Source organism: Lingula anatina, chromosome 3, assembly GCF_051362555.1.
Source record: "Lingula anatina isolate TDL-2025a chromosome 3, LinAna3.0, whole genome shotgun sequence".
Taxonomy (NCBI): Eukaryota; Metazoa; Brachiopoda; class Lingulata; order Lingulida; family Lingulidae; genus Lingula; species Lingula anatina.
The window spans coordinates 2,667,422-2,694,185 of record NC_141769.1 but is presented as its reverse complement, the minus strand read 5'-3'; the positions used below and the strand labels follow the sequence as shown (position 1 = coordinate 2,694,185).

The window sequence follows — 26,764 nt, the reverse complement described above, 5'->3', positions numbered from 1 at the left end:
TCTATAGATATTCACAGCTATACATATTTCTGACCGGTGAGGATTTCTGCACGGTGACTACAAATGTACGGCTAATGACATAGCAAAGTGCAGAGGCAATATCTAGCAAGGATGCAGCAGGATATATTATGGAACTGGGAGACCATGGATTAATTTCTGAAGCATAAATAACCTTGGGGAACATAAGTTTATTTTTCATTTGTTAATATTTTACATTGTAAGAGGAAAAGATAAATCTCATTTTGGAGTTACCAACTACGCATATGATCTTTTGAAGTGTGGTCGGCCTTATTTTAGTTGCTGGATCAGTTAATACTGGGATAAACTATTCTGAATGGTCCCTTGGTCATATTAGGGTCACTGACCTGGGTTTTATTATATAAATATAGATGATTGAGTGAGGTGATTCACTGCAACATGTCCACGGCCTCTGCCACACCCCCTTTAGCAGCCTTTTTTAGGACCCTTGCCATGACTTCTTAGTCTTATTTGACAAATTTCAAATCATTTGGCTACAAGATGTTGCTGCCATTGTTGATGTACATCCTCTGGGCCATAATCACTTGGTTCCTCGTGTCACAAATGCCTGCTGCTTCGAATATCTGTAATCTTCTTGATCCTCAGTCTGATCCATCCAAATCACTCTCATCTATGGAATTTTTCCACTCTAAGATATTTTGGATCTTTGTTTTTCTGAAATATTTCATTGTTCTGTTTTTGTTTGTTATATAATAATCTCATTAATATTGTAAGTGGAATTTACAGAGTATAAAATAAAATATAATGTGCAACATGGGCTAAATTGCAGAAATCTGGCGGGGTCGTTTAAAACCCCATTATTACTTTGTTTCTAGTATGAAAACCATAAACAAAGCTGCAAATATATCGACTGGAAGTATAAATAAAATGTGACAAATTCATTTAATTCAATGGAAAAAGTAATGCATTATAAAAATGATGCTATCAAATATGTGCCTAGTCGTAAACGAATACGGTTAACGTATAATAAAAAACTTACACGTCAACAAATTCAAAGTAACAGAGCAAGATAGAAAGAAGAAAGATATGTTATCATTCATGATGAGGTAATGGAAGATCTATAGGTAGAAAAGTTGTGAACTAGCTAAGGTCTATTATCAAACCATTTCCTAATTAGGGATTTACATTACTTTGATTGATAGCTTATCGGAAAATGAATAAGAATAGATCATTTGTCAATACATCACACCATCACTAAATAAGGGAATGCTGATAAATTGACGGAAATATTAGAATGGAAAGTTATGGAAAAACATAGAATGTGTGTGATGCATTATGAAATAAACTAAAATGCATAATTTTAAGATTGAAAAATCAGAATATACCAATAAACCTTTTGGACATCAAAGGAATGTAGCCCTTCTTACTATCTTAAAGTGATAAATTACATTACCGTTGATCTTAAACAGGTTAAGGGAAAGGCATGATATTAAACAGACGCCATTTTCATGTGACAAGTCAGATGACTTATCATCTGCTTGAGGACCCGAAATCAAACGTGAAAGAGATTTAATCTCAGTGCTCCAGGAAGCCTTATGTAAAGACCATATATCCAGGTTGTTAGAATGGAACGCCACGTGCAAGCCCCTCTATAAAAGACTTGGGTGTGGACCCGTAGTTCACTGTTAAGCCAACTCTTCACAGATCTCCCCACTGATCATAAAAAAGATGGTGCAAGTTACATGCGGCAAGTGGGCGGTGGCGGCTCTGTTGCTGGTCCTGGGCATGTCTATACGTAAGTGTTTATCATCACTAGTTAAAGTTTCCCAAATGATTCCTCGAAATTATAGCAATTGTATCCTACTCAAGGTTCAATTGTGGACCCGTCCCTACACGTGAATTCGATTTTTATATGATTTCTAATGAGAAAACTGTTCCTGAAGAGGACAACAATTCTTCATTTCGGCGGGAAAACTGCCATTAAACGGATTTTCCGGGATAAGCGACAAATTTCCCATAGTTACCAATGGCTAATAAGTCCGTCCTGATATTCAAAGTTAGCCAATCTTTTCAAAAGTATTTTTGTAATAATAAACTCTTAAAAACCTATGAAGGTCCACGTGGTCCGATGGCATGTGCATATTTCAGCATAACTGCGTTAATCGCCGTTTTGGTGCTAACTTGGAATTTATTACATGTATATTGTCATGTGTTGTTTACATAAATATAGATGATTGAGTGAGGTGAATCATTGCAACATGTCCACGGCCTCTGCCACACCCCCTTAAGCAGCCTCTTCTAGGACCCTTGCCATGACTTCTTAGTCTTATTTGACAAATTTCAAATCATTTGGTTACAAGATGTTGCTGCCATTGTTGATGTACATCCTCTGGGCCACACTTACATGCTTTTACTGTGGAATTTTGAATCTCAGCTGAAGAGTTGCTATCCCTTAAATGACTGACCAGTCATTTATATGAAACCGCCATGTTTTCTTTCAGAAGGAAATAGCAACATGTGTCATGTACCAGGAAGTCCGCCATGACAGAGAGTCCGGGACCAGATATTTTGGAAACCAGAGGTCCGTATCCCTGGTTTGTGAAATAACGGTTCCCGGAGTCTGACACATGGTAATTGGGTATGATATACAGGGTCCTCCGGACCCCTCATTTTACCGGACCCCACAGGCATATTTTGATACATATCCTATGGACATTATTAATGAAATACCGATATTTTTTGGTAGTTACACTACAGAAGCTTTTTTGGTATTTCAAAAATAAAAGTCAAAAATTATTATAATTTACATTTCAGAGAGCTACAATACTATTCTTGCTTATTTAGATAATTTTAGAATATTGATCAGCTGAAGAAAGTTAAAAAAATATATATAAATTACTTTGTTTCCAGCCCTAGATCTGATGCATTATCAAAACAAAATTACCACTTCACTTCTCATCAGACATCCATTTGTAATAAAACAGAAACGATTCTGATTTTTGTTTCAAAAATAAAATGAATGATAAAAGGAATAAATATGGAGCAGGAAGAGGAGAGCAGATATCATATCATGACAGTAACCCTGGTTTTCCTTCCCTAAATTTGAATTTTTATAAACTTTAAAAAATTTAAACTAAAATGTGAGAAACGGTTGCAAACAAAAATGTGCTGTATTGCGTTACAAAGAAGTATGTTAAAAGGCTGCATCAGTGATATAATTTTTAAGCCAGGGACACCTTTTCTCCTGAAAACTGTTAAAATGTGACAAATTCATGAAATTTCATGGACATTTATTCTAACAAATGTGCGCCTGGGGTAGTAAGCAACCCCACCCGGTGTGAATAGGGTTAAGAGATCGGTGCCCACTGAACCATGTGTGCGTATACCCAGAGCAGGGACCTGTATCTCGAAAGCTTCGCTATGATGCGCACGTGCGCGAGCATGGCGAGCGTGCGCTATTTGCTAGTGCGATTGCACCCACCTGTTATCTCGAAGCCTTTGCAAACGCAACGCACTTATAACCTCAAACTCTACTAAAATTCGATTGCCGCATAAAGTGAAGACGTCATAACAGCGTTGAGGGTCTGCCGCTAGATGGCGTGGGGGTGAAAGCAGTCCTAAAATCTCGCAGAATCTCGCTCGCGTCTTTACACAAGAGTTTAACATGGAGCGTGGGCACTCAAACGCGTGAACCAACTCAAACGCAAATTACTTGAATGTGGTGCCATAACAACTGGAAGAACCTGGATTGATTGAAAGGTATGAGTTTTCTTTTCATTTAGTGCTTGAAAAACATGAATGCTAACTATTTTCCTTGAAAAAAATCAAAGATTAGTCTAGGTGTGTGTGAGTGTCAAATCTGTCATGTTACAGTATGTAGACTATGTGCGAGTACGCTCATATTTTGTTTAAGTAGCACGAAAGACGAAGATTTTTTATACTTAGTAAATGTACTTATTTATTTTCTTCATAAGGTTCTCCAAAGAAGGCCCATAATATTGGGGGCAAACTGTCAGTTTCAGGACCCCAGGCCAGCCAACTTCAGTAATAGAGCAGGATACAATGATTACTTCAGGAATCTTACCTATCACTTCACATCAGTGTCAAAGATTGTTGTAGCCACCAGATATGCCTAAACAAAATGTAATTTTTTTCACCATGACGCAAATCAAGAGGTTGTTTTTATTTATAGGAATATCATAATTACAAATACTGATATTTGAAGTATTTGACACCAATAAAATGTCAAAAAACAATTCAATAAGCGAAGCTTGGACTGACACAATTACTGACACATTGGTGAGTAGTGTTCAGTCTCAAAATAATAGACATTGAGGAAGGTCACGGTGCGACCGAATGCTTTGTTTCTGCTTTTTCATTTTTTGTAGAAAATGACACTTTTAAATTTATTATTATTATCAATAGACTACACAGATGAATTAAATTCACCAGAAAATATAAAAGGATGTATGAAATGTTTCATTTTGAAATTTTTCTGCATCATAAAACATGACTTTAGCATTCTTCACGTGAATATTTACCGCAAGTTTTTCTATCAGAGGTACCAGTGATTCAATCAATTAAAAGCTTCCATGTTTTTGTTATATGTTTTATTATATGCTATTGTGACTAGCAACCCAAACTTGCCACCATGTTTAATTACACGAAAGACACATTAAAATGAAGAATTATGGATACGCAGAGGCCTTTGCAACTAGTTTGTATCGCCGCAAATAATAGTCTCGAAACTAATGGTGATTTCGACATTAGCGCAAGGCCGGGATTTGCGAAGCTTTCGAGATATGGGATACCGCACGCTCGCCATGCTAGCGCACGTGCGCAACATAGCGAAGCTTTCGAGATACGGAGCCCAGAAATCTATTTGGTGTTTCATCTGAGTGACGATAAAAATGGCCGACATGTATAAACATGTATTAAAAGAGGCGAGCGCGTAAATCCAGATGCTGTGTTCAAGAAAAATAGTGTGGCAGATGACTAAACAAACAAAAAAAGAGTGCAACCAGTCAGTTAATTATTTTCCTTGATTAAACAGTTTAAATAAACGGCAGCGACAAAAATGATGAACTGCGGTCTTCTGAAAATTACATCCACGGTAGTTTACTTCAAATAATGTTGAGTGACACCATAAGCGTAATGCCAAGCCAATTACGTATTATGTATTAAGGAAAAAGTATGGCATGCGCAGATGAACAAGTCACATTAAATTGCTCTTGCTTAACAGTATTGCATTTGATAGCAATACTACTGTACTGCTTTTCCTTACATTACAGAATTTATGCGTTTCGTAATGACAAGCAATGTCACGTAAAGATATAATGCTTTTGCATCAAAAACTCATTGGCGTGAACTCATTCAAGCTGATGACCTTGCAGCAGCACCGTATATCATTCTGAATTTTATCTAAGACTTTTGTTTTGTTTTAGCTGGCAAAGCGCAAGAGAATTCGTGTGGTCAATATGGACGTTGTGCGCCACCATTAACCTTCCAGCTACCGAACTTATTTGGATGCTATTTTTATAACCTGTTCGTTTTTGGAGGATCCTGCAACACCCAACCTACTACCACTTGTCAGTGCGTTTGCCTGAATGGTTTTAGCCAGGACGCAGGTGGCAATTGTGTAGGTAAGTCGCTGATATCAGTTGAAACTGTCGTTAAAACAATAATAAAAACAAACGACTTTGGCCAATAGACGGTCTTTAAGACATTTGGCTCAATGTGCGCTTGTATTTTATACTAATGAAAGTGAGCAGAAGGAAGTAAACATTAAACCCAGTGAAGAAAAAAAAATGCATGTGTAAAAAAATAGACGGAATTTGTATCACAAGACACTACGTTTAGATGGTGTTCAGCAGAAAGATTTGGGACTTCTGTGATTTTTTCATTTTTCTTTAATTTAACAAACATTTTTAGATAAGGGGTTGTCTTGGAAGTTAAGCGATAGACTTTGTATTTCCTAAATTCGCCAGTAGTTTCAAATAATACATGAATATTTCTTATATATTTTTCAATAATTTTGTTCAATTTCCCATAGGTGTGGAATGACGGTGGAGTGGGGGGATACTTTGAACTTTCACTGTCCATCTTCACAAGACTTTGATAAGAAGGTTCACTTGCGACGTAAATGACAGCTTATTTCTAAGTGACATTTCTAATTACGCGGGGATATACAGTTCATTTAATGATATACACAGACTGTAGTAGAAAGTGCAACATTCAATTCTTTTAATAATTTTCTTTCTTGTAGACATCAACGAATGTGCAGTAGGAATCCCATCCGGACTTGGTTCCAATTTACAAGTTTGCGTAGGTGACATCTGTGTTAACACCGTTGGAGGCTACTATTGTACCCCTGATCTAGACGAGTGTACCTTAGGTACAAACAATTGTGCAGAAAATGCCACATGTACAAATACTGTTGGCAGTTTCAGTTGTTCTTGTTTGCCTGGCTTCAGTGGTAATGGCACAGCTTGTGATAATGTAGACGAGTGTTCCTTGGGTACAGACAACTGTGCAGAAAATGCCACGTGTACAGACACAGTTGGCAGTTTCAGTTGTTCTTGTTTACCTGGCTTCACTGGTGACGGCACAACATGTAATGACGTGGACGAGTGTTCCTTGGGTACAGACAACTGTGCAGAAAATGCCACATGTACAAACACTGTTGGCAGTTTCAGTTGTTCTTGTTTACCTGGCTTCACTGGTGATGGCATAAAATGTAATGATCTGGACGAGTGTTCCTTGGGTACAGATAATTGTGCAGAAAATGCCACATGCAAAGACACCGTTGGCAGTTTCAGTTGTTCATGCTTGCCTGGCTTCACTGGTAACGGCACAACATGTAATGACGTGGACGAGTGTTCCTTGGGTACTGACAACTGTGCAGAAAATGCCACATGTACAGACACTGTTGGCAGTTTCAGTTGTTCTTGTTTACCTGGTTTCACTGGTAATGGCACAAAATGTAATAATTTGGACGAGTGTTCCTTGGGTACAGACAACTGTGCAGAAAATGCCACGTGTACAGACACAGTTGGCAGTTTCAGTTGTTCTTGTTTACCTGGCTTCACTGGTGACGGCACAACATGTAATGACGTGGACGAGTGTTCCTTGGGTACAGACAACTGTGCAGAAAATGCCACATGTACAAACACTGTTGGCAGTTTCAGTTGTTCTTGTTTACCTGGCTTCACTGGTGATGGCATAAAATGTAATGATCTGGACGAGTGTTCCTTGGGTACAGATAATTGTGCAGAAAATGCCACATGCAAAGACACCGTTGGCAGTTTCAGTTGTTCATGCTTGCCTGGCTTCACTGGTAACGGCACAACATGTAATGACGTGGACGAGTGTTCCTTGGGTACTGACAACTGTGCAGAAAATGCCACATGTACAGACACTGTTGGCAGTTTCAGTTGTTCTTGTTTACCTGGTTTCACTGGTAATGGCACAAAATGTAATAATTTGGACGAGTGTTCCTTGGGTACAGACAACTGTGCAGAAAATGCCACATGCAAAGATACCGTTGGCAGTTTCAGTTGTTCGTGCTTGCCTGGCTTCACTGGTGACGGCCAAACATGTAATGATGTGGACGAGTGTTCCTTGGGTACTGACAACTGTGCAGAAAATGCCACATGTACAGACACAGTTGGCAGTTTCAGTTGTTCTTGTTTACCATTTTTCACCGGAGATGGTATAACATGTGTTGATACTAGAAGTAAGTAATACATTTCCTTTTTAGACGCATAACTTGAAGCAAAATTAAAACGAAAAATATAAAAAAGCCCAACCGAAAGCTTTCCATTAACCGCAAAAGGCTGTTACATTACTCTCAGTGCTTTACCATTATAAGATGCATTTGTTTATTTGTAAAACATAATTTACATGTTTTACTATAGATGAAAATACGTGCCAAATAGTAATTTTTATATTAATATCTTGTAATACACAGTGCACTAATATCAATAAATGAACAAATACCAATATTATGTTATACTAAATTTTTCCCACGTGTCTATTTTACTAGCTTGCCCAGGAGGTCCACCTGGAAGTGAATTCTGGGTAAAATCAAGCGATGGTACCAAATGTTTCCAGTTCTTTAGTGACCAATTAGATTATGCCGGTGCCAAGGCACAATGTGTTACAAATGTTACAGGAAGCACACTGGCTATCATACTGAGCGAATCTCAAAATTCTGACGTAGAGGGCCTCATTCCAGATGTGTAGGTTTTTAGTGTCTTTTAGTATGTTTCTATTATACCATTGCACCATGTTCTTATTTCGTGTTACTAGCAGTGATGTGATGTTTGTTACACTTGTATAATAATTTTGTTTTTGTCATAATACATGTGTTGCTACATGTTGTTATCTTGGTATAAAGTGTCAAATGTAATATGGGCCGGTGGCCTAAATTACTGGAATAAATTATTATTATTATTAGAAACCTCCTGACGCATTGCAGAGAGAGAGAGAGAGAGAGAGAGAGAGAGAGAGAGAGGCCAAATGTCGTAAAATTTTCCTTTGAATAATGTTAAACCGTGAACCAGTTGAGACAGGGTATTTTGACATATGTTAATATACCTGCATGTTTTTTTATTGTGTGTTAATGATAGTATTGCTGTCACAACTTTCTTTCACCAATACATTTCTCTACCCACAAAACAACACTGAATGGGGTACGAGTAATTATTCTTGTACATGGTTTTCAGAACAACTTCCGTCAAAAATTGGATTGGATTGGAACAGTCAACCCCTGGTACTTGGGCCTGGTTGGACAGCACCTCAACTGCAGGGTACATTAATTGGGACGGTAACAACGGCGGGACGGCACCCTCGAATGCTGATAAAGCTTGCGGTGCTATAAACAACAAACAAATTAAAAAGTGGAAGGAGCAAACATGTTCCGAACCAGGACAGTATATTTGTGAGGTGATCCTTCCTTAAACTGGTACGATATCATATACACGTAATCATGTTGTATGTGGACGCATATTAATCGGACGCACTTTTTGAATTATAGTTTTCGTTTAATTCTTTGTTAACCGGTGTTATTCTATAACGCATACTCGTATGTATTGATGTTAAAATAATTGGAATATCAAACTTAATTGTACACTCAAGATTTAAAACGTTCATTCCCTTTTAGAACCTTTTTTATTTATTCCCATCATTTTTCTTTATGTACAATGTCACACGAAAATATTACATCATATTTTTAATTTTTGCTCAAATCTTATATTAATGACTATTTTGTGCATGTCTTAAAATATTGCTAATAGTAGAAGTTGCGTACGTCAATAAACACACTCATAAGTATGTAGTCTTCTGAACAGTGAGAGCCCACATTTGTGGTTATGTCGGAAGGTCAGTGAATAAGCAAACAATAAGCAAACCGACACGCCTCGACTTATCTTTTCAAAACTCTGCATTTCCCTATTTATCAGTTTGGTATCCAGTGGATTCACAAGAAAACACGTCATTGGTTTATGTAAATTAACTTTTTTCCATATAACGTGGCATAATGTATTTTGAAATTCAACACATTGTTTTGCCTTTAACTGAACAATAAATACCCGAAGCCACATATTGGGCACGTGTTTTACTCTTCATTTTCAGAACTCCATATTAGTGAGATTTCTCTTTAACAGCCTATATATATGTGTTGTACTGGCCTCTTTGGAGTGCAGGTACCCTCCTCACCAGTGTACATGTAGAGGAAACTGTTACTGTCTGAAACACATCATTGCAGTTTGTAGATATTTAAAGGGATAATAACTCTTTGTTTTGGCCAAAAAATGAATTTTCCTGGAGTAAGCAACAATTTTCCCGTACTTACCAATGGTTAATGAATCTGTTTTTACATTCAAAGTTAGTCCCTGTTTTTTTTTATAATCTCTTAAGAGATTAAAACAGAGTATAGCCATCAATGGAGGTCACATGGTCTAAAGACTAGCTCAGATATCAGAATAACCGCTATAACTGCCGTTTTTCTTGTACAACAAAACATATTTTATTTCTATGAGCTGTTCACAATGTTTTACTGTGAAATATAGATCTCATACAAAGATTTATTATCCCTTCTTGTCTTGGCATCGATAGCAAATACTGACCCGACGGTTTTCATATCATATCATATCAGAACAGAACAGAACAGAAAGGAGCGCTCTTGCTTCACCGAGGTCCAAAGTCGGGTGATTTATCAAAGTTGAAATGATGACGTCATTGCACATTAATTCAAGATGTAAACGTATACACTTCAACGTTGATAATGTGCAGTCATCCAAATATTTATATATCGTATTTATTCAAACTGAAAAATCTTCTTCGTTGAAGGCTTATATAATTAAATTAATACCGCCCTGCGACCTTACTACGCCCGCTGCCACCACGGGATGAAAAGAAATACTCGTACAAATATCAGCTTCTTTCTGCTTTTGTCTCATAATAACGTTTACGCAACACAAACAAATTCAACTTAGTTTGTTTACTCAGTTTTGGTCCTCGATGACTTCGAAGGCATAAAGGCCGAAAGCTTGGGCCTTTTTATTTTTTGAATAATTGATCAGTATACACATACAGGTAAATACCATTTAGTGTTAATTTGTTAAACACAACATGTTCAACTCTTATGGTCCTTTTGAACCTTATCTTTAAGAACTGATTCTTTAAGAACTATCAGTCTTTCTGTGCAAATAAAAAAGGGAAAAAAGCGTAAATTTCCCTTACGCGAACGTTAAGGCCACGTTTAAAACTGCTAGAAATATCGATTCTAGCATGTAAGCCTTTATGCATCTTACTCTTATTCAAATTTTATATGAGTGAGGGAGAATTAAAAACGAATAAAATGAAGATAAAAAGCTACACCGCAGTCGGTCGGTTTATGGCAGTATACTATTGCCTAATGGATGGTTACTTTAAGACTTGAGTAGAGGGCACATGTTTTTATTAGCAAAAATATAAATGTATCAACACTGCAACGGTTAAGTAGAAAATTCAGGCATTCAGGGAGCGCAGACCTCCACTAAGGCAGCAAAGTCTCCATCCAATGCCGTTTCACCCCTAAATGTTCGATATTTTTTATTATTGATTGATTATTGATCCGGATCATCACCAAAAACTAATCATCCGTTCCCTGGTACACTTCTGACAGTTCCTGAAAATTTCATCAAAATAGGTCCATAACTTAGTTTTTTATTATTGATTGTTGATTGATTATTGATCCGGATCACCACCAAAAACTAATCGTCTGTTCCTTGGCCCTGCACTTCTAACAGTTCCTGAAAATTTCATCAAAATAGGTCCATTATAATTTTTGAATTATGTTGATGACAGACAGACAAACAAACAAACAGGGGTGAAAACATAACCTCCATGGCGGAGGTAATAATCCATGGCAGAACTGGGCAAACTACGGCAATACTTCCATTCCTTTGATATGTCAACCCGTGCAATTTCTACACGCTTAACATTACCGTCGCGTTTTTGTATTTATTTAAAGTGTACTTCGGATATACGCTTTTTACATGTATCATAGGATGTGCAAACTATTGAGACAGAACTTTTTTTATATATAAGAGATAAAGGTTACATAAAACGAACAAGTCACATGTTCAGAATCATATATCAGCGCACGGCCACACTATACTCTCCGATTGGATAATATTAATGCAAAATGCATGACGCACCACAATGTAGCGATGTGTGACATGTACAACAGAGCACACACCCCCCGTCAAAGATAAAATTGAATAAATAAATAAACAGAATAAATAAAAAAATAACTGACTGTGAATTATGATTTCACTTACTTACATAGGTGTGACAAAAGCATTGCTAGGTTTGTTTTGATTTGTTAGGTTTTCAATTAGTATTTTATTGAAAACTACAGACTTGACATTTAATATGGAATATTTCAGTTTCGAAGGTATGCGTAGGTAAAAATGCATTCTTTTTTTAAAAAACTCCGATCTCATATACGATATGTGAATGGAGAAGTGTGTAGTCAGGTGTGTCGCTTCCAATTAATTGAATACCAGGTTAGTTGCGCTGCTGCATTATGTAATATGCAGTGATTTAATTGGGTAGTGCTCCTTTGGGCAGGTCAAAGCTTGGCTTTGGCAAAGCATGGTTCTGTCAAAAAAGTATCCATATTTCGGCAACTACTGCATAGAAGAATTTGAAATTTTGCATGCAGGTGGTCGGTTTTGCAAGGTGTAAAATGAGCTATGCAGTGCTCTGCATATTTGTTTATCTGTGGCAGAATGCCGCGAAAAAGACAGACATTGCCAGACAGAAAATTGCGCCAAACGAAACGGTCCGCACAGTTTTATAGAGTAATGCCCAGACTGATGTACCTACACAGAGGCCACAACCAACGTATTGAAATCTTACCACCAGGGTACAGGACCCACTGTCTGTCGGGATATGCTATTGCAACTAAACAAAAACCACCCAGTCCGTTCAGAATGAGGGGTAAATTGCCACCAAAACGCATTTTTCAGGGCCCTTAGCGAATACCAAACTGGTTTTAGCTGGTTAGAATACCAGACGACCTCAGGGAAACCCACTGTAAACAGCAAAACATCGTTGTATGTTTCTCTAATGAATTGGGGACCCTGATCGTTTCTGAGTTGAACACTGAAACCTCGTGACTTTCTTTATTGAGGTCAGCTTTCACCTGTACCGCTCAACCAGTCAAAACAGAGTTTACAGACATCCAGAAGAGGCCAACGACTAAGCGTGTGCCGCGTCTAAAGTGACTAAGGTCATTAACAGCTTCAGTAATTGGAGTGGATACCACATTGGTGCCAAAACACCAATGATGGTCATCCACGAAAACCTGAACCAGATCAAATAAAGGAATAATCTGAGAACCACTTGACTATCATTTGATAGGGGGCACCTTAGGAACAATTTTAGGTTGCACGGTGGAATTCCCGGTACACACATAGCACTTTTAATAGCAGATTACTTACAAAACCAAGGGAATGAGCAGCTACCTTGGTAATCAAAATCGCCATATTTGAACCACATAGACAATATGTGGGTAGGCCATTACTCGCCGAATCAATGGCCTACATGTCCTACAACAAAACTGGACCAAATTGGACAGATTTTGACCGATGCCTGGAATGTTATTCCAGATTGAACTCTAAAAACCTAACCCAAGGAATGCCTTGCCACTTAAGAGCGCTGGTAGCAAACAGAAGAGGTCAAGCGTAACAGCGACCGTTACTGTGACTAGACACTGACATGGGGGTTCTTTGTGAGGCGTGTATCTCTTTTACAGAAAATTATTTGGAAAATATGGAGATCCAAAATATCTCCTTTAATTGTTGTCGTATGACATAGAATAGGCAATGTGTTTTTGTTTGCTTCTCTGGCGAATTCCATTAATGGACTGATGTCAAAATGATATCAAAGAGATAATTGAAAGTTATTAAAACACGATTTTAATATTTATTTTCATTTATCAGTCAGCAAAATAGAAAAAAATTGATGAAAAATGATTTGGAAAAAAATATTCCATATTAAATGTCAAGTCTGTAGTTGTCAACCCAGTATCTCTGCTATAAGTTTACAAACCATTCTTTGGCCTTACATACGACATGATAATACACTGTATGTCAGTATTGATATTGTATATGATATCCACATGATCTAAATATGACAAACATCCTTCTGGACATAGACTTAAAAAATGTTCAGTGATCGTATGTGGGGTACGTTGTTTCAGGTTTTAAGAATTGGATTAGACTGGGTTCTCATACCTAGATCGATCTAACAGGATCGGTCCACCTCCGGGGTGCTTCTCGTTAAATTGCTTTCAGCTTAAGCGTCTTAAAATCAACACTTTTGTCACCCCTTGTGCATGACATTTGTGGGTATTTTAGACAGTAACGTAAATTCATTATATTTAAGCAAACAATGGAGAGTGACAAATGACAAGAAGGGGGCAGCTTCAGGGGAAATCAAGATTAGTTGGACATTTATTTGTATCTTCAGGGCAAGCCCCTGCGATCCACGGTTTAGGTGGGTCAAATTTTGTTATCCAAGCAGTCTGAAATCCGGAGTCATGCGCCAGAGAATCCCGCGTGACAGTGAGTCATGTTGTTATTGATTTGTACAGTTCCTTTAAACCGGTATTCATGGGGCTGTACTTTTTTCTAGTCAGTGATGACGTAACGATCAGTGAATCCTTCAAGTATTTTGGTAGACAGATACATTCCTGTGTCTTTATTTTTATTGTGCACTTTTCTCATATCTGCGTTTTTAATTCCCTGCTTTCAGATAATACGTTCATCTTTTTCTATTTTCGGTTTTATAGTAGTTCTTTCTTTTTTCTTTTGTTTTATTCGTAGGTACAAAACACACGATAAGCTGTCATTAATTCTGCAAAATGTCGCTTGATTTGATTCGCCACACGGTGCCCATTGGTTTTTACCTTACCTTCAATGACAGACGCCAGCCTAGTTTTTTTCAAGCGCCATCGCCTGGGTCCCCTAAGGTACTAAGCACAGTGCCTTCATTGTATATAAACACACTTTGGCACATCCAATTTTTCATTCTCTTTTCTTATAGTCGATCGGAACAGATCCCTTTCTCTGGTACTACACATGTACAATTGATTTCTACAACCCGTTCGCCTTCTGTTTTTTATGTTTACGGCTCTCTCGTTTTTTACGATAGGAAAGTTTGTAGTTTACGAAATAGACCCCCATTTCATGTACTATTTCTCTTGTTAAAATCTGACAGTTTTTTAATCCCACAACAGAATTTTGCCGCTTGGTGAATTGACATAATGCTAAAGTTTGTCTCAGGGATAGAGAGTAGCTGTTACAAAACTGACTGTCTTTCACCCAATTCTGTATCAGCTAAAAGGGACTGAGAAATCCATGGCGAAGTGTACATATCTTCTGAACTCTACTCACATTTTTTGTATAGGTTCTCCACAAATGAGTTTTCTTTTGAAAAAAACATAAAATATGTCATTGACTGAAGGTCAACATAAACATAGTTTCGCGGTTCCATATATCATTATTATAGCTTTTTTAAAATGCTATAGGCTATAGTTGGTAAGAAACCCACCCGTCACGAGTGTAACGTGCCTCAAGGTACTGTCCCACATATCAACAGATACACACAAGGTGTATGTTAGACCTACGTCGTTTAAGTCTTGAGAACGCATGGAAACACTGGTGTACGTTCGGATACGTAGAGGGAGGTTACATGTATGAGCATGTTCAAAATTTTTTTGTGCTTCCTATTCGTTTATTTTCAAACCCCGACAAAAGGTGATGCCATACGCTAAAAGCTGCCGTCAGTATCGCCTCTAACAAATCTAGACGACTGAATTCTGATCACAAAGAAACTTCATCAATTAGTATTATATCACATCTTAAGTGACATCCAAGCTCGTGGCTATGAACAGGGCACTGGCTTATTCCTGTATGTAATTATAATTTTTGATCACGCCTTCACTTAGCGGTCACACATGTACTAGGAGACTTTTGCACTGAACAAGGCTCTAGAAAGCTAGTGGCCGAAAATGTCATCATAAAGATAACCATCGTATATGTGCCAATCATTTTGATTTGAGAAAAATAACTCTTCTTGAAAACATTTTTTCGGCATTGCACTTATTAGAACAGCGTTTTTTATTTACAGTTGGAAAAATGTAAATGAACTTTCTCCTGTTGTTATAAATGCAATTATGATTGTGGCAATCTTAATTAGAAAATGATAAGTAGTTATCTGGAGTTTCATTTAATTTTTTAGTCGAACTGCGAATGTAAATTTAGTCACCAGACAATATAATTTAAGATTCAGCACGGTATAAATTGCATTATTTTAATATCGAACTGAGAAACAAGGTCTTTATTCTAATCTGATGGAGAAACATATATATATCCTCTTATGCTTTTACATACTTGGTTACATATAAATGAGGATATTTTCCAAGTTGAGAAAGACTCTCTCTGCCTCCTCCATCCCAGTGTACCAGAACTTTAATAGTACTATTCATAACAAGATTGATCGAGATTTGACTAAACAAGACCGCTTTTATTATATAACCCCACTATCCTAATCATTTAAACAATAATAACGATTTAGCGGCCTTAGGGATAAAAAATATGTATCAAATATTCAATAAGACTCATCATCATAAAATTTATGATGTGACGAGTCAGCAAAAGTTCTTTTCCACAAGAGGAAAATTCAGAGCTGTTTGGATAATCACACGGCACATCCGCTCGAGGGTGCAGAACAAGACTTGTCGGAGATTTAATCTCAGTCCTTCAGACGCTAGTCTCGTCTGCAGGAACCATGTATCCGGTTTAGAAAAATGACGCCACGCGCAACGTAACCGCTCTATAAAAAGGCCTGGGTGTGGTCCTGCGATTCATTGTTTCGCCAACTCTTCTCTCTTTCTACCGCTGATCACAAAGAGATGGTGCAAGTTACATGCAGCCAGTGGACTGTAGCAGCTCTGTTGTTAGTCACCGGCATTTTTATACGTAAGTGTAATTCATCACGAATGAATTATTAAATTATTTAGTAATGGGATTTTTTCTGAAAATTCTAAATTATTTCTAAATAGATGAATTAATTCGAAAAGGCTTATGAGTCATTTGAAGAATCACATCTTCTTTCAGAAGGAAATAACCACAAAAGGTTTTTTGTTTAGGCCATTTTATAGTTTATGAGATATAAATTGGAGAAGATGCGTGGTTGTTTATGACATATGTGGTCAAACAAATAATACTTTGGGGCAGTGTTAAGCGCGGTTAATAAACATTTTAATATATATATATATATATATATATATATATATATATATATATATATATATATATATATATATATATATATATACAGACTTGACATTTAATATGGAATATTTCAGTTTCGAAGGTATGCCTAGGTAAAAATCCGTTCTTTTTTAAAAAAACTCCGATCTCATATAAAATTTGTGAATGGAGAAGTGTGTAGTCAGGTGTGTCGCTACCAATTAACTGACTTCCATGTCTGTTGCGCTGCTACATTATGTAATATACGGTGATTTAATTGGGTAGTGTTCCTTTGGGCTGGTCAGGGCTTGGCTTAGGCAAAGCTTGGTTCTGTCAAAAAAGTATCCGTATGTCGGCAACTACTGCATAGAAGAATTTGAAATTTTGCATGCAAGCGGTCAGTTTTGCAGTGCGTAAAATGAGCTAAGTAGTGCTTTACAAATTTGTTAATTTGTGGCAGAATGGCGCGAAAAAGACATTACCAGACAGATTATAGCGGCAAACGGAACGGTCCGCACAGTTTTATAGAGTAATGCCCAGACTGATGTACCTACACAGATGTCACACCCAATGCATCGAAATCTTACCTCCAGGGCACAGGACCCACTGTCTTTCGGGATATGCTGTTGAAACTAAACAAAAGCCACCCAGTCCGTTCAGAACGAGGGGTAAATTGCCACCAAAATGCGTTATTCAACGCCCTTAACGAACACCAAATTGATTTTAGCAGGTTAGAATATCAGATGACCTCCGAGGTACCCACTGTAAACAGCAAAACATCGTCGTCTGTTTCTCTAATGAATTGGGGGCCATGACCGTTTCTGGGTAGAACACTGAAATCACGTGGCTTTCTTTATTGAGGTCAGATTTCACCTGTACCGCCCAAGTAGTCAAAACAGAGTTTACAGGCATCCAGAAGAGGCGGCTAGCTACGACGAAGCATGTGCCGCGTCTAAAGTGCCACGGGTCATTGACAGCGTCGGTATTTGGAGTGGATACCACATTGGTGCCAAAACACTTGACTATCATTTGATAGGGGGCACCTTAAGAACAATTTTAGGTTACACGGTGAGATTGCCGGTTCACACCTCTAGCACTTTTAATAGCAGATAACTTACAGAATCAAGAGAATGAGCAGCTACCCTGGTCATCAAAATCGCCACATTTGAACCGCATAGACAATATGTGGGTAAGCCATTACTCGCCGAATCAACTGCCTACATGCCCTACATTAAAACTGGACCAAATTGGACAATTTTGGGCCGATGCCTGGAATAATATTCCAGATTGAACTCTAAAAACCTATCCCCAGGAATACCTTGCCGCTTGAGAGCGCTGGTAACAGACAGAAGAGGCCAGGCGTAACAGCGACCGTTACTATGACTAGACACTGACATGAAGGTCCTTTGTGGAGCGTATAACTTATTTACAGACGATAATTTGGAGAATATGGAGATCCAAAATATCTCTTTTAATGGATGTCGTATGACATAGAATAGGCAATGCATTTCTGTTTGCTTCAATGTCGAATTCAACCAATGAGCCGATGTCACCATGACATCAAAGAGATAATTTAAAGTTATTAAAACACGATTTTAATCCTTATTTTCATTTATCAGTCAGCAAAATAGGAAAAAAACTGATGAAAAATGACTTGGAAAAAAAAATTCCATATTAAATGTAAAGTCTGTATATATATATATATATATATATATATATATATATATATATATATATATGCTACCAATATAAAACAGACCACATAAATTTTTCATAACAATGTTTAACTTGAAAGGATGGAAATGCGCGGAATTAAGTAAATGTGGGTGTCAGGGAAGTAGTATGGCCGACAAACAACCAAAAAAAAAAAAAAAAAAAAAAAAAAGGTAGTGCAAGTCACGGTTATCTTGCCTCAACGGGCTTCTCTACGGCAGAATGTTTGTCTCATAGTGTGTGGGATGTTACAAAATGTGGGAATTAAACAATGCCATGTAATAATATAATGGTGTCCCATCAAAAACATCTCAGCTTGAACTGATCCTATATGTATAGCTGATGACATAACAGCAAAATTCTGAATTTCACTAAATTTCTTGTTACAGCTGGCAAAGCGCAAGAGAATCCGTGTGGTCAATATGGACGTTGTTTGCCACCATTAACCTTCCAGCTACCGAACTTATTTGGATGCTATTTTTATAACCTGTTCGTTTTTGGAGGATCCTGCAACACCCCACCTACTACCACTTGTCAGTGCGTTTGCCTGCCTGGTTTTAAGAAGGACGCAGGTGGCATTTGTGTAGGTAGGTAGCTGATATCATGTAATTGAATATACCATACAAAAATAATAATCCTTCAGATATCTGGTGCAATATGCGTTTTTTTTTCTGCTAATGGAAAAACAAAAGAAGGAGGTAAACAATAAGCCCAGGGAAATTATCCACCTATACTTTGAACTTTCACCTTTCTTTTCCAGGAGAATAAGGAAGATAAGTTTGGACTAAATGAATATGACGATCTAGTCAGTGGGGTGTGAAGTCCATTAACTAACACATACAGACTACCTAATTTTTAAAAAGTATTTCTCTCTCTTTTTAGACATCAACGAATGTGCAATAGAATTTCCATTCGGACTACGAGTTTGCATAGGGAGAAATTGTGTGAACACTATAGGGAGCTTCTTATGTACCAATGACCAAGACGAGTGTTCCTTGGGTACTGACAACTGTGCAGAAAATGCCACATGCACAAACACTGTTGGCAGTTTCACTTGTTCTTGTTTGCCTGGTTTCACTGGTGATGGCACAACATGTGTTAATTCTGACGAGTGTTCCTTGGGTACAGACAACTGTGCAGAAAATGCAACATGTACAGACACTGTTGGCAGTTTCAGTTGTTCTTGTTTAGCTGGCTTCACTGGTGATGGCACAACATGTAATAATTTGGACGAGTGTTCCTTGGGTACAGACAACTGTGCAGAAAATGCCACATGTACAGACACTGTTGGCAGTTTTAGTTGTTCTTGTTTGGCTGGTTTTACTGGTGACGGCACAACATGTAATAATTTGGACGAGTGTTCCTTGGGTACAGACAACTGTGCAGAAAATGCCACATGTACAGACACTGTTGGCAGTTTCAGTTGTTCTTGTTTGGCTGGTTTTACTGGTGACGGCACAACATGTAATAATTTGGACGAGTGTTCCTTGGGTACAGACAACTGTGCAGAAAATGCCACATGTACAGACACTGTTGGCAGTTTCAGTTGTTCTTGTTTTGCTGGTTTTACTGGTGACGGCACAACATGTAATAATTTGGACGAGTGTTCCTTGGGTACAGACAACTGTGCAGAAAATGCCACATGTACAGACACTGTTGGCAGTTTCAGTTGTTCTTGTTTTGCTGGCTTCACTGGTGATGGCACAACATGTAATAATCTGGACGAGTGTTCCTTGGGTACAGACAACTGTGCAGAAAATGCCACATGTACAGACACTGTTGGCAGTTTCAGTTGTTCTTGTTTAGCTGGTTTTACTGGTGACGGCACAGCATGTAATAATTTGGACGAGTGTTCCTTGGGTACAGACAACTGTGCAGAAAATGCAACATGTACAGACACTGTTGGCAGTTTCAGTTGTTCTTGTTTAGCTGGCTTCACTGGTGACGGCACAACATGTAATAATTTGGACGAGTGTTCCTTGGGTACAGACAACTGTGCAGAAAATGCCACATGTACAGACACTGTTGGCAGTTTTAGTTGTTCTTGTTTTGCTGGTTTTAGTGGTGACGGCACAACATGTAATAATTTGGACGAGTGTTCCTTGGGTACAGACAACTGTGCAGAAAATGCAACATGTACAGACACTGTTGGCAGTTTCAGTTGTTCTTGTTTGGCTGGTTTTACTGGTGACGGCACAACATGTAATAATTTGGACGAGTGTTCCTTGGGTACAGACAACTGTGCAGAAAATGCCACATGTACAGACACTGTTGGCAGTTTCAGTTGTTCTTGTTTTGCTGGTTTTACTGGTGACGGCACAACATGTAATAATTTGGACGAGTGTTCCTTGGGTACAGACAACTGTGCAGAAAATGCCACATGTACAGACACTGTTGGCAGTTTCAGTTGTTCTTGTTTAGCTGGCTTCACTGGTGATGGCACAACATGTAATAATCTGGACGAGTGTTCCTTGGGTACAGACAACTGTGCAGAAAATGCCACATGTACAGACACTGTTGGCAGTTTCAGTTGTTCTTGTTTAGCTGGTTTTACTGGTGACGGCACAGCATGTAATAATTTGGACGAGTGTTCCTTGGGTACAGACAACTGTGCAGAAAATGCCACATGTACAGACACTGTTGGCAGTTTCAGTTGTTCTTGTTTAGCTGGCTTCACTGGTGACGGCACAACATGTAATAATTTGGACGAGTGTTCCTTGGGTACAGACAACTGTGCAGAAAATGCAACATGTACAGACACTGTTGGCAGTTTCAGTTGTTCTTGTTTTGCTGGTTTTACTGGTGACGGCACAACATGTAATAATTTGGACGAGTGTTCCTTGGGTACAGACAACTGTGCAGAAAATGCAACATGTACAGACACTGTTGGCAGTTTCAGTTGTTCTTGTTTAGCTGGCTTCACTGGTGATGGCACAACATGTAATAATTTGGACGAGTGTTCCTTGGGTACAGACAACTGTGCAGAAAATGCCACATGTACAGACACTGTTGGCAGTTTCAGTTGTTCTTGTTTAGCTGGCTTCACTGGAGATGGCACAACATGTAATAATTTGGACGAGTGTTCCTTGGGTACAGACAACTGTGCAGAAAATGCCACATGTACAGACACTGTTGGCAGTTTCAATTGTTCTTGTTTGGCTGGTTTTACTGGTGACGGCACAGCATGTAATAATTTGGACGAGTGTTCCTTGGGTACAGACAACTGTGCAGAAAATGCCACATGTACAGACACTGTTGGCAGTTTCAGTTGTTCTTGTTTGGCTGGTTTTACTGGTGACGGCACAACATGTAATAATTTGGATGAGTGTTCCATGGGTACAGACAACTGTGCAGAAAATGCCACATGTACAGACACTGTTGGCAGTTTCAGTTGTTCTTGTTTAGCTGGCTTTACTGGTGATGGCACAGCATGTAATAATTTGGACGAGTGTTCCTTGGGTACAGACAACTGTGCAGAAAATGCCACATGTACAGACACTGTTGGCAGTTTCAGTTGTTCTTGTTTAGCTGGCTTCACTGGTGATGGCAGAGCCTGTAATAATTTGGACGAGTGTTCCTTGGGTACAGACAACTGTGCAGAAAATGCCACATGTACAGACACTGTTGGCAGTTTCAGTTGTTCTTGTTTTGCTGGTTTTACTGGTGACGGCACAGCATGTAATAATTTGGACGAGTGTTCCTTGGGTACAGACAACTGTGCAACAAATGCAACATGTACAGACACTGTTGGCAGTTTCAGTTGTTCTTGTTTAGCTGGCTTCACCGGTGATGGCACAACATGTAATAATTTGGACGAGTGTTCTTTGGGTACAGATAACTGTGCAGAAAATGCCACATGTACAGACACTGTTGGCAGTTTCAGTTGTTCTTGTTTAGCTGGCTTCACTGGTGATGGCACAACATGTAATAATTTGGACGAGTGTTCCTTGGTTACAGACAACTGTGCAGAAAATGCCACTTGTACAGACACTGTTGGTAGTTTCAGTTGTTCTTGTTTAGCTGGCTTTACTGGTGACGGCACAGCATGTAATAATTTGGACGAGTGTTCCTTGGGTACAGACAACTGTGCAGAAAATGCCACATGTACAGACAATGTTGGTAGTTTCAGTTGTTCTTGTTTAGCTGGCTTTACTGGTGACGGCACAGCATGTAATAATTTGGACGAGTGTTCCTTGGGTACAGACAACTGTGCAGAAAATGCCACATGTACAGACACTGTTGGCAGTTTCAGTTGTTCTTGTTTAGCTGGCTTTACTGGTGACGGCACAGCATGTAATAATTTGGACGAGTGTTCCTTGGGTACAGACAACTGTGCAGAAAATGCAACATGTACAGACACTGTTGGCAGTTTCAGTTGTTCTTGTTTAGCCGGCTTCACTGGTGATGGCACAACATGTAATAATTTGGACGAGTGTTTCTTGGGTACAGATAACTGTGCAGAAAATGCCACATGTACAGACACTGTTGGCAGTTTTAGTTGTTCTTGTTTACCTGGCTTCTCAGGTGATGGCATCATATGTGTTGATACTAGAAGTGAGTATATCTTGTAAGATGGTACTTTAAAACAATGAAAATGAAGGTCTGGAATAATTAATTTAATGTTATATCATAAATGTATAATGTACTTTGCATATTCACATTGTTTTAATATCCATCTTAACTCACATTTGTTTATCTGTAAGTGAAATATTCATTGGTGTTATTGATAAACATATGAGCCAAATAATCGTATCTGATACGATTTCTTTGTGATGGAGATTTTCACTTAATATAAATGAGATTTTAAAAATCTAATATTTTGCTGTACTTTTGTATGAGTTATATTTTCTCACGTGTTTTGTATGTTTTTCTAGCTTGCCCAGGGGGTCCACCTGGAAGCGAATTCTGGATAAAATCAAGCGATGGTACCAAATGTTTCCAGTTCTTTAGTGACCAATTAGATTATGCCGGTGCCAAGGCACAATGTGTTACAAATGTTACAGGAAGCACACTGGCTATCATATTGAGCGAATCTCAAAATTCTGACGTAGAGGCCCTCATTCCAGCTGTGTAGGTTTTTAATGTATTTTAGTAACCAACTTATGCATTACAGAGAGAGAAAGTGTGTGTGTTAAGAATGTCCTTTGAAAGATGCTGAAGTGTTAAGTAATTGTCCTTATAAAAGCTTATGGTCTCGATCATATCAAGTAAGGATATTTTAACGTATTAAAAATATACCTGCATATTTGTGTGTTATTGAGTACATTCAGAACAGCGACTAACAGACCCGTGGACCAAATATGGCGATCCACTTAAAAGCTTGCCGCTTAATTCCTGATTTGACACTAAACAGATTTCCCGTGGGGATTCCTCAACAGGGAATCAAATGAGGCGGCAATATTTGACCCGCAGATCTGTTTGTCCGGTATTCTGAATGAGTTCAATGATGGCATTAATGACACACCATTTTCTCACCAAAAATTGCATTTCACGGCCAGCAAAACAGTAATTATTCTTTCCCTGTGCATGGTTTTCAGAACAACTTCTGTCAAAAATTGGATTGGATTGGAACAGTCAACCCCTGGTACTTGGGCGTGGATGGACGGCTCCTCAACTGCAGGGTACATTAATTGGAATGGGAACAACGGCGGGACGGCGCCCTCGAATGCTGCTAAAGCTTGCGGTGCTATAAACAACAAACAAGGTAATAAGAAGTGGAAGGAGCAAACATGTAGCGAACCAGGGCAGTATATTTGTGAAGTGACTCTTAATTAAAATGTAATGGTATCGTTAAGTTGCGTTGAAAGTGGAAGCATTTGAGTTGTTGTTCCTGTCGACTTCTTTGCTGGCCTGATGAGAGATATACACATATAGCTGTTTATTGGTGTAAAAAGTACATGAATTGACGTATCAACTTTATGAGCTCAAGATTCTAAAGGTGGTTCATTGATTTTTATGACCTTCCCCTGTATTTATACATTTCTATCCAAGTGGTTTATGTACACTTTTACCCCAGAAAATTGGTCCATATATTTAGACTTAGCGAAAACCCTTAGGGCTTCGTATACCATATTGCATGATTGATTCAAAATTATTTACATGTTGGTAGATACTGCAATAACAATGTTTAAACACATTCAGTATTGTCCTGATCAATGTAGTGCTCAAATTTGTGTAGTAGAGAATCAGTGAATTTGGAACAATGAACAAAACTATCAATATTTAAGTGATTTGCCCCCCCAAAAAGATTTACATTTAAAAAAGTGGAATGATCTTTTGATATTGCTCATTTTGTGACACGATAATAGCTCACTATATATTTTGCCATAATTCCCATCACTTCCCTTGCTTTGTATGTAACAGTAAATCATAAATGGACGAGACGTGCGCCAAAGCTGCTCGAGATTCTAAATTGTAAAATTGCAGAATTTGCGCTAAGATATTGGAGTGTGCATTGTATGATGAAAACGAAGCTATATATATTTTTTACAAATCTACCTGAAACCAATGCAACTCCAAATTCCGCAGTTAGCTACTGTGGAGACACAATCGATGAATCCACTTCTCTAGGTTATGGAACACTAGTCATTTCTAGTTTAAAGATGCATATGAAGTCAATTTTTTGCCACAAAGGCCAGACAAATGTGAGCATATACTTTCACGTAGTATAATTAAGAGATTTACGAAAATTAAACAAGGCATTGTTTAAATTTAGCGGAAAAATGATATTTGAACGGATTTATCTGGTAGCATTCTATGCTGTATATCAATGGGGCAGAACAGTAGGTCAAAAGTAGGTTAAGTTTCTGACCAAAAATTTAAAGAAAGATGCAGTCTAAAGCTCTTTTATGGCTGATCGAGTTATTTATTCAGTGTATACCTTGGCATGTCGAATTTATTTGAGTCGTATAAGAAACTAGTACATGTAGAGGTGGTTTTTGTGTGTTACTGGGAATCCACGCTCCACCGGAGCTTGGTTCATATGTACATTTAAATAGCATGTTGCATACGGAAATGAATATTTTATTTTGACTATATATGACTAATAAATACCGTAAGTCACATATATCACATGTATTTGTGTCTTAACTTTCAAATCTCCATATGAATGAAATTTCTATTACACAGACTACGGGTGTTTTACTGGCATTTTACTGTAACATTTTTGCACATTGCATCTTGAATCACTTGGCAAAGACTTGCCTGACAGTTTTCAAATCATATCAGATCCGAAAGAATTGCTCTCGCATCAACTGAAGTACGAGACCCAAAGTTGGATAATTAATTAGAGTTAAAATGATTACACGTCATATATACTTCAACGTTGATTATATTATGTACTCTCGTCTGCTTTCTGCTATCCGCATATGCCAGTGCCCTGTATATCTATTCACAGTAATTGGGAGAATGTGGTCACTGCATACACAGTAGAGACACAGCTACGGTCGTTCTTATTTCGCATGGATTACAGCATGCGAGGGTTTTGGCAGCTGCATAAACTCGAAAGTATCTGGACGACTGATAAAGAGTTTTCCATTTCAAATTCCTATTTTTATAAATACTTTTGAAATTATCAAATATGTATAAGGACAATAATTTAAAAATCTACAAACTGAGAAATCAAGAGCGGATTAGTGTATAGTCATTTTGTACACAGCTTTGATATCAAGGTGATGGGAAATATTTCATTTGGGATTATTTTCACGATAAACAAGGATATATAATCGTTGCATGCCTTTAATATCAAGATAGCCCAGACATTTACCTCAACATGGTTATTTTTCTTTCAAACTGTATAGGTTAATTAACTGTTATCATAAAACGAGAATAACTGTTGTCGGCACAAGGGCAAATGCATTGCTTATATGATAATTTAAACCTGTGTTCTTACCATCAAATTGTGTTAGGAGAGAGAGTGGTAACACTTGTCAGTATAGTTAACGGTGTTCCGCAATTTAGCAGCCAGTGATACGTCACAGTTTGTATAAATACGGTGATCACACGTACTGTGCGCGAATGCACCCAAACCCAATATAGACGTGCATTTCACATGTTAGAGTGTCAAAAAAAATAAAATTGAAGGAATTTAAAGTTGTATCCAAATTTTTAAAACATATATGTTTATAGAACAAAAATCCACGACTGTCTCAATTTAAATTCAAAGTTTAATATTTACCATATTTTTTACATTACGCAAAGAGACCTAAATGGTAACGTACTAGTATATTCTAAAAACGTACGATAACGCATGTTCCGGGTCATTT

The 26,764-nt window shown here is 38.0% G+C and overlaps 1 protein-coding gene across 3 annotated transcripts in view; it reads left to right on the top strand.

Moving 5' to 3' along the window:
- Positions 1 to 25,568, top strand: part of LOC106158191 (uncharacterized) — a 30,568-nt gene extending 5,000 nt beyond the window's left edge. The window contains exons 1-5 of one of the 3 annotated variants that reach the window (XM_087009392.1): positions 1,512 to 1,774; positions 5,424 to 5,621; positions 6,245 to 7,714; positions 8,024 to 8,219; positions 24,038 to 25,568. In XM_087009392.1, the coding sequence (XP_086865518.1) occupies positions 1,708 to 1,774; positions 5,424 to 5,621; positions 6,245 to 7,714; positions 8,024 to 8,219; positions 24,038 to 24,275 (2,169 nt within the window). In that variant the 5' untranslated portion in view covers positions 1,512 to 1,707 and the 3' untranslated portion in view covers positions 24,276 to 25,568. Of the gene's footprint in view, positions 1 to 1,511; positions 1,775 to 5,423; positions 5,622 to 6,244; positions 7,715 to 8,023; positions 8,220 to 8,705; positions 9,581 to 24,037 lie in introns of those variants that run through there. The other 2 variants (XM_087009391.1, XM_013534092.2) reach the window with 2 other exon arrangements.
- Positions 25,569 to 26,764: the final 1,196 nt, after the last annotated feature.